The sequence below is a fragment of the Trachymyrmex septentrionalis genome, unplaced genomic scaffold (assembly GCF_001594115.1).
Source record: "Trachymyrmex septentrionalis isolate Tsep2-gDNA-1 unplaced genomic scaffold, Tsep1.0 scaffold6, whole genome shotgun sequence".
In the NCBI taxonomy this organism is placed as follows: domain Eukaryota; kingdom Metazoa; phylum Arthropoda; class Insecta; order Hymenoptera; family Formicidae; genus Trachymyrmex; species Trachymyrmex septentrionalis.
The window spans coordinates 2,585,537-2,595,352 of NW_017305778.1; the positions used below are offsets into that span (position 1 = coordinate 2,585,537).

At 32.9% G+C, this 9,816-nt stretch overlaps 1 protein-coding gene across 5 annotated transcripts in view; it reads right to left on the reverse strand.

Moving 5' to 3' along the window:
• LOC108752307 (AF4/FMR2 family member 4) overlaps positions 1–9,816 on the reverse strand; it is a 275,024-nt gene that overhangs the window by 206,905 nt on the left and 58,303 nt on the right. The window contains exon 2 of one of the 5 annotated variants that reach the window (XM_018493055.1): positions 9,531–9,806. The exons of 3 other annotated variants lie outside the window; for them this stretch is intronic. In XM_018493055.1, coding sequence (XP_018348557.1) covers positions 9,531–9,574 — 44 coding nt within the window. In that variant the 5' untranslated portion in view covers positions 9,575–9,806. Of the gene's footprint in view, positions 1–9,530; positions 9,813–9,816 lie in introns of all 5 variants that reach the window. One more of the 5 variants, XM_018493056.1, reaches the window with a different exon arrangement.

Consider the following 9,816-nt stretch of genomic DNA (forward strand, 5'->3'; position numbering starts at 1 on the left):
CTTCTCCAAGAAGACGTATTGATCACTTTCGAAAAGATTGCGTCAAATCATTAAGAAAATCCTTATTTCTACTAAACGTAGAAATAATTGTGTTTATAACAATATTGTATAATCTATTTCAACATTTTAGACTATTTTAGAGTAAGTTTTTAGAGCAAGTGCTTTTTAAACCGAATAATTCAATTATCATAAGTAATATTTCGAGAAAAATGAGGATAATCAAAGATTATTTTTGCATCTGTACGCAATTAGAAAAGAGAAGAAACATAAAAAAAAACACAAAGGAAAATGATAAGAAAAATATATAAAGATATTGAGATGAAATATTGATATCTTCTCAAATTAATATTTCTTCTCTCTTTTCATCAGTGGGTGTTTCAAATTGCGATCGATTTGAAATGCTTTTCGAGTATCGGCATCATCGGTAGTGCCATAAGTCGACCATTGCCATTCCGTAATTATCATGTCTCTTTCTCACGATCGTTGCACCGTGTGCAATGCGTGCATACAGGCATACGTGTGCACGACCGATGTTTATGTCCCGACAGCGTGTTTGCAAATACAAAGACAGATAATGCAGCCTCGCACCAAGCGACCGAGCACGTTATTCCGCGTTACAAATCGGCCGGAAATGCGAGAGTGCTTACACGTGTGCGCGCATACGTGCAAACGCATGCTCTGCGAACTACGAGGTGGGTGTATGTCCTTCTCTTCCCTTCCCCCTCCCCTCCCCCCTCTCTCTCTCTCTTTCTCTCTACATCTCTCTCAATTTGTTAAATGTGCTCGTTTGCTGTGTTGCATCGTAAAATTTTCATTGCATATTATTGCTGTATTTTCGACAAATTCCACGATAGCTCAACACTGAAATAATAATTTATCGATTACGCGAAATTGCATAAATTTTAACCTTTTGGCCGTGTGGAATTTTTGCACTTACACAAATAATTTTAGCTTCAGTGAATTTTTATATTAATGGATATAAAAATCTAAAAAAATTCTTATCTCATGAAAAGGCTTTAATTAGAATTTTTACTATTATCACACATAGAACTCAAATTGTATTTTACTTATTTTTTTTTTACAGACTCAAATTTAGCTATCAGAATTTTTATAAAATATAAGAAAGTTTAACTTGGCAGATTTTCATATTGTTTCGGGCTGTACATAAAAATTTGAAAAATTCTTTCCTATTCGTGAAGACTTTAATTAGAATTTTTACTATTATAAAAGTCCAAATTGCATTTTAATTATTTTTTACAGATTTCGATTCGTCTACCAGAATTTTTACAAAATATCGAATGTGCCTTGAAAGTCCAACTTTAGCAGATTTTTATATTGTTCCGTTTGTATTCAAAGTTTTTACTTGACGGAAGATCAAAGCTAAAGTAAATATCAAAAACCATTTATCTTCTTCAAAGAAAAGTAATTTCTTTTAAAGAAAGTAAGCAAAAGAAAATGATTTCTGACACTTGTACACGGAAAAAAGGAACTTAACTGTCGTAAAAACTGCATGTGGTAACTAAATAATAGATGTAAAATATGAACAGCCAAAATACTTTTCTTCTGTGTAGCTTTGATCTTCCATCAAGTAAAATGATGGCTCTGAATACAGCCTGCAACAAAAAATCTACCCAAGTTAGACTTTCAAGGCACATTCGATATTTTGTAAAAATTCTGGTAGACGAATTGAAATCTGTAAAGAATAATCAAAATACAATTTGATTTATGATAGTAAAAATTCTAGTTAATGAAGTTACTTCACGAGTAGGCAAAAATTTGGTCCGATTTTTGTGTACAGTCCGAAATAACTTCAGACATAAAATAATAAGAAAGTGTAAAGCAAATCGCATGGGAAAGTAATTACACACTATAGAATATCCCTACAAGACCCGACTCAAGCAATATCATGGAAACGACACAAAGAAGCGACCGATTAATCGATGAGTATGTCGATCTACCAATTTATAATATCACAAAAAGGTTCGAGGATTAAATCGGATAGGAGGCGTGAAATTTGCGATAACACTCGCATTTTATAGGCTCTCTTCTTCTCACGATACTTCTTCCGGGATAGCACTGTAGAGATCGATCCTAAACACGTTCGCCGAACGTTGGGAAGGAACGAGGCGGCGTACGAGGCAAATAACAATAAATCAAGCACAGAACTGTACTCGTTCTCTTTCCCTTCTTTATTGAACTCTTCCTACTTTCTTTGTACAGGGTTACCTGACATTGGCCGCATGTCAAACAATGGTATGCAAAACTTTTAAAAGCTTATAGATACATGTGGCATTATTAGAAAAAGAGAGTGTCAGTGTTTCTAGCAACTTTCAAGCATTAAATCGATTTTATACCTGAAAGTGTTTTCTTCTCCCTCTATAGACAGAAATACCGACTTTACAATGCCATGTTATTCTGAGAAAACACACGGAAAGAATTCTTTTGAATAAAATTTGAAAAGGATATTGAAGGGATACTTTACTAAAAAAAAATAAGGTTACTTTACTAAAAGTAAAAAATAGACCATGCAAAAATTCATTTGTGCGTGAATACCGCCTTTTGTAGATGTGACAGATTTTATAAAAAATTATTTTGGAGGAAAATTGTAGATTAGAGCAGCCCCGCCCGCAAGATTTTTTTGTTAAAATTGTTATTGAATTTTTAATATATCCAAGTATTAATTTAACATAATTGTGTTATTTGAATATATATATGTATTAAATTGATATTCAACATTTTTTAATGTTAAAATAACATTTATATTGTAAGTAAATAAACAAGTAACATAAAAATAATGTATTTCTTAAACGTAAATTCTAAGATGAATAAAATGTGTTAATTTAACACATTAAATGTTAATTTCATTGAAGAAATATACTTCTACAATTTGCTCAAAATTTATGTCAGTGTTTTTTGTGTCAATTTTTTATATAGTATATTTGTGTTACACAATTACTTCCTAACATAAACTGTTTTCCTTTTCGGAGGCACAGTCGATAATTGTCACTTTATCTTTCTTACAATTAGTATTACTAAATAAATAACAAAAATAGAACGATACTTGTATCGACTGTGTCTCTTAAAAGAAAAACAGTCATATTCATCGATGTTGAATTAACATAAAAATTTGGGTGGACCGTTTGGGACACGTTAAAATGTTTAATTTAACACAAATTTTATTAATACAAATTTTGTTAAGTTTGCTAACTAATTTTACTCTAATTTTGCTGTAATTAATTTTACCCTGTAACAATAATCTCTAATAATAATAATAATAATCTTTGAAAATTTTGAGAAAAAAATTGAGATCTTCGGAAATTTTTGAGCGAATTCGAGATTAATCGATCGATTAAAACGCCTTATGCCATGCTGGAGAGCAGCGGAATGGGAGATCGATTAAGTCTAATGCACGTTTGAAAAACACAGACAATATATAAGAACTGGGAATAACAGATTTTAATCAATCTATCAGAAAATCCGTGTATTCTAACAAACAATTTCTGATAGGTTGAAGTTTGTTATTCCCTGTTCCTATTGCTTGTCAATTTGGTCTGAAGCTTGATCTGTCTGATTACGAATTTCGCGATGTCGCGACACGAAAGTGAGGATAAGGCGCGGTCCCCTACGACCGCGTGCATTTCGGCCCATCGTTTCAATGCGCAGAATCGAACGTTTCGCCGACGCGTTTCATTATTTACACAAGGCACTCCCCGAAGCAAATGCATAACGCGCCGCCGTGCAAACAACGCATCGGAACGAAGGAGAAGAGCCACATTCAAGGCCGCGAAAGGACTTTGCAGTCGGCGACTCGTTAGCGCCTCTCTCGCGAAGTAACCGCCTCCAGTAACACGTAATTGACACCGCGCTTAGATTTATAATTACGCGATGCTGCGCGCATTGTTTTGAAAACCTTGAGAAGATCACGTCTAATAGGGTAAGTCAAATATACAGATTTATAATTACGCGACGCTGCGTGATTTGCTTTGAAAACCTTGAGAGTGTCTTAGGGTAGGTATAATATAAAATGTACAGTTGGAAAATTTGTGTTAAATTCAACAAATTTCATATGTTCCAAACAATCCACTGGAATTTTGGTGTTAATTCAACATGAGATAAATGTGTTAGGAAGTAACAGAAATATTATGTAAAAAATTAACACAAAAAATGTAACAACGACATAATTTGCATAATTAAGCATCATATTTTTTCATTAAAATTGACATTTATAATATGTTAGAATAACATGTTCCAAATTTAACATTTATAACATATTTTATTCAACTATCTTAAAATTTATATTTTAAAAAATATTATTTTTATGTTATTTGTTTTTATTTATTCATAAATGTGTTATTTTAATACTAAATATTGAATAAATTTAACGAAAATATTCAAATAATAATGAATAAAATCACATTATATTAAATTAACACTCGAATTGTTAAATATTCAAACAAAGTTTTAACAAGAACTTGAGCGAACCGTTTCCGACACAAATGTTTTAAAAATGTTTTAAAAATATTTTTTATCATGTAGAATGTACAATAGTTTATCGCACATCTCTGTCTTGGGACATATAATCCTTTGAGACGGTTGTATAATAATTCTCCATCGGTAATGTTAAACTTTAAAGACACAGTCAACTTTTTGATTATGAATTCTGGTAAATAAATGACTTTGCATAAAAATCTAAAAAACACCTTACATTCTTGTGAAAGCTTTAACAAGTTTTTACTATCATAAAAATTAGATTATATTTTACTTATATTTTACAGATTTAAATTTATTTAACAAAAATAGAAAATCTTTTTCTAATGGTAAATTCTGATAAAGAAATTTAAATATCGAACTTCTATGACAGTAAAAAATTATTGTTAAAACTTTTGCAAACATATATAAGAATTCTTTTTAGATTTTCATACAATCCAGAACAATATACAATAAAAGCTGTACTGAAGTTCGAAAACTCAGGTTACAGTCAAAAGATGAAAATTTCACATTGCCGACGAAAGAATAAAAAATAAAAAAAGACTCACGGATATCAATCTTTGGATGGCTGTGACTGAGTCAATAAAGAATCAATAAATATTCGTTTTTTTAAGATTAGGTCCTTTTTACATAAAAATATAAAAAAATCTAAAATTCGTATATTGCTTGTTTTATTGCTGTTTTAAATACTACATGATTTTTTGACTGTCTAAAGTACAGGCTCCTACAAGAATAGGCTCGCTTTTATACCATAGTCGTCCGAAAAGTACCTTCCGAGAGCAAGTTAATAAAAAAACATACAAAAAATACGGAGAAAGCAGAGTTTACTGTCACGTAATGCGGTGTCTATCAAGGTGTCTATAATAGAATAATAAGCCTTAAACCTTGAGAAATTAACCAATAACAATCCAATGTGAAGAGAATGACTTGTCATCTGGTTTACGATTTAATATCTTATAACAAAAAAATAATTTATTTGTTAAATCGATTCTTAATCTATTATAAATTTCATTTTGGATAAAGCTTAAATTGGAAACAATTCTTTCCGTTGACGCTTAACTAGAATAGTGATAAAATACTGACTATAAGTAAAAATATTGATAATAAAATTTTCTATTTTATTGCTTTTAATAGAAGACCAGCAGTTTTCGTTGGTTCTTCCTAAAAATACCGATTTTTACCACTGGCGTGGACGTTACCTAAAAAGTATGGAATTTTGCCAACTCTGAACTTAAGATTTACTACAGTGTAAACACCGCGTAATAGGCATGGAAAATAGACAGTCAATAAACAATATCATGTGTAAAATAATTAATAATTAGATAATTAATAAAAAGCGGATAAGAAGATAATTATAAGATTTCCAAGGAAAATAAATAATACCACCTGAATAATATTTAAAAAATACGTAATGTCTGATAATATCTTGAAACATGTAGATATTTAGTATCTACACTTGTAAAAAAAAGAAAAAAAGATAATTTTACGTATTTAATATTAAAAAATATTCTTCTTTAAGACATTAATATACAAGATCAATAAGTAGGCGAAGTAATTAACATGAGCGTTCATATTAATTACACGTATGGATGTTTTATATCTCTATATTCATAATAAATTTTAAATTAAGTTTTATATTATTACATATTTTGTTTATCATTAACGCATTGCGATAATAATTAAAATAACGTAACAGGAAAAATCACAGAGAAAGGTATAAAAAATGTGGAGGAAGGACTAAAATTTTCGCTACAACGATCGCGAATTAAAGCCTTTGAACGCGCGGAGAATTATTCAGCGTCAACGATACGACCCGAGCAACCGTTCTTTTCTTTCTCTTCATTTCCCTTGGCTCTCCTTTATTCCGTTGCTCCATAATTTAGCGACCTACGCAGCTTCTACATCGAGACGAACACCGACAACCATCGTCGACAACGAACGACGAACCGGCAAGTATTTGGAACGTTCTCTTCGTCGCTGCGCGAGTTCGACCCTCGAATTCCTAAACGTCGTGCTCATCTCTTCGACACTTCGCCAGGGCTTAAAGACCGCGATGGCGCGCGCTTTCCTCCTCGTCGAAAGTTGGCTCGGGAATAAAACTCGTGACACGATTAAATTCATTCCTGAGAACGAGCGGTGAGTAGCTCGGATTTCAAGTTTCGCTAACTGGTATAGCGCTGGGGACCTAAAGTATTTCAAATTACAAACTTCTGTTGCGCGCAGCAGTTGGAATAAAATTTCCATACCCCCGTAAAAACTCCGAGTAAATCCCTTTCTCGCAGAAGATACCAATTACCGACATTACCTATGGCTAATTGAACTTTCAAGTAACTTCTTTGTATACGAGTAAAAAGGTATATTAAGAATTGTACGCAAAAAAATGTATATATTTATATATTTTTATTATTCTTACTTTATAAGTTTAATTTAATTTCATTCCACTTTGTTCATTAAGTGACTTCCTTTCTCAGTATTAACTCCATTTTTTTCGAAGTATCTTATCTTAATCTAAAGCAACGCGTGTTCCATGACAAACATTTCCTGGTTAAATCACATTCTCTCTTTCTACATCATTAATGAATTCTTTTATAAGAACGCAGTCCGCTTTATATTCTCCGCACACAAAATCACATTCGCACATTGCTCGAATTAAAAGAATCCAATTATTATCATATCGAAGGTAATTAGAATTCCTTGGATAATCTAGAAAGTTAATCTTAACTTTTTTCCAGATATTCTTAATATATCTTAAAGATATTCCAGTATCAATTATTCTTTAAAAATTAATAAATAAAATAGTAAATAGTCAGTGCATATATCATACTTTTACATTATAAATAAATAAATTATTGTTCAATTATACTACACTAAAAAGAGTCTGGTAACAGCTATCAAATATTGAGTGAAATAATTTCAATTAGATTTTTGGTTATATTAACTAAACGTATGATTAAAATTTCTTCACTCAACATTTGGTAACTACTATCATTATATTTCTTTTTTCAACAAATTAAAGTGTGACATAAAATCAGTGCTGAAAAGGACAAAATTTAAAGTTAGGTATCTTTGCGAAAAATGTTCGCAGACGTTTAAAAGAGCATTTTAAAGCTTGAAACCTCAACTTTCGAATACTCCAAGCCCCGTGTTTTTGAAACAATTTCACTGCAAACAATTTTTTGAAGTTCACTTTAAATTAGTGTCGTTTGTAGTAAAATCGTTACAGAGACGTGATTTTAAAGCATTCAAAAGTTGAGATTTCAAACTTTAAAACATCTTTTTAAATATCTTTCTGCGACCATTTTTTCTCAAGGATACGTGACTTTGATCCTTTTCAGCGCTTATTTTCAATGATCCTTTAATTTTGTTGAAAGTGATGTATTTTCAAACAATTTTTGTCTCGATAAACATATGTTTACATCAGTACTTCCCACATAATTAATGATCAGAGGTAGAAGGTTTCCGAGAACTAGACGAAATCACATTCCTCGGTTAATTACAAATAAACGTGGTTTCGACAGAAATTTAATTAGAAATTACTGATTGAATTATATAAATGCATAACACGTGAAAAATTGAAAAATGTAAATGATAAACATACTCAATGTTTTCATCAAGGAAGAATTTTAATGCCGAATTAAATTGCCGAAAGAAATATGTTATTTTTTTCAAAAGTAAGCTCTTAATTTTTAAAATTTTAATATAATTGATAAACTTCTGACTTTCTCGTATAAAGATTGCTAAAATTACATTTAAAAAAAAAATTCCGATAATTAAATATTTAAAGGGATAAAAGATCAAAAAAAGTTCTGACAACTTTTTCCTACAAACTTTATAAAAGTTGCTGCGGTTAACGGGGCGCTCCGGATATTTTCTCGTGGAAAATCACTGAAACGATCGCCTTGACGACTCCTTAATATGCTAAAATTCATGCTACACTTTCGATGAACTAACGACAGCAACCAACGACGATGCCATAACAAGCGCCATGCATCCGCGTCAAGATCAATAAACAAGGCGTCAATCTTCTGTGACTCATCCCCCATAATCGCACCGCTTTACCACCACGGGAACGAGTACCCGTTTCTGTAGCCGCAGTAACGTATCAGTGACCCCGAATTACCCCGGGCAACCCCCTAGAGAAATCCTTAAGTCGTTCGGCAGACTTTTAAAACGCTACCGATGATAAATAAGCAACTGAGAATTGATTTTAAACGCTATTTAAACCTTTATAACACGTTTACCGTCGGTAGAAATACTTCAAAGATCGTTAAAAAACGATCATAGAGTGATAGTTAAAAAAGCGTTTCAAAATTTGAAACGTCAACTTTTGAACGCTTCAAATCACTGTAGCTCTCAAATATTTCTACCGATGAGAGTGTTTTAAAAGACACCTAGGTTTCCTTCAAAACCTACCAAGTGAGATGAAAGAGGTTGGCTTCATTATCTTAAGTTTCCCTTTAAATCTAACGCCATTGAGATCTTTAAAACATCTCTGTTGACGGTGGAAATGAACTTAAAAGGAACTGGAAAAAGAATCTGATTGCATTAATTCCAGTCGAAAAATCAAAATTTTCTGATTGAATCTATTATAACTCTGATTGATTGATTGAAGAAACCTAGATTTCTTTTAAAACACTTTTATCATTGAAAGAAATGTTTTAAAGATCTGAGTAAAAAAGCGTTTAGGCTTTATAGAAAATCTAAGCTAACGAAGTCGTCCTTTCTCCATCTCGCTTTGTAGGTTGCGGCGATTATGGCAAGATCCCCCGCAGATAAGTGATTTCCTGCTGTGAAAAGAATCCGTTCAACCAAATGTCAAAAGACCTGATTCCTCGATTCTATGTTTTTAAATGTTTTCTCGTTTTTATCTTTGACTGCTCGAGAAAAAAGGCGAGCAGAGCATAGGCGAAGAGAACGTTCGACGCGCAGATGCACTCGCTGCTTTCGGCGAAAAAGAAGGGAGCTCTCCGAGAGCGGAGAGTGCAAAGGACAAGAAAACAAAAAAAAACGACGCAAATCAAGCGGATTCTGTCTCCACTCACCGTGGCGGCTTCTTCATGGCTTGCGCTGGCTTGTGGCTCGGCATGTCACGTGTCGCTGCGAACGTACGTCGTCAGGCGTCGTTCCATGGTATCCGCGGCGTATATCCTCTCGTCGCGGGGCTCTCGGGGATTCGCGGGGAGGACGAGATCGGCGCGCGTCTAGATTCTCGTTGGCGCGACGCAATCCACGCACCACTACTAGCACGCCGCGGCACTAACACACCACCGCGATCGCCGAGTCTTGTCGTCGTGGTCGTTCTTGTGTCCGCCACCCTCCTCTACCTCT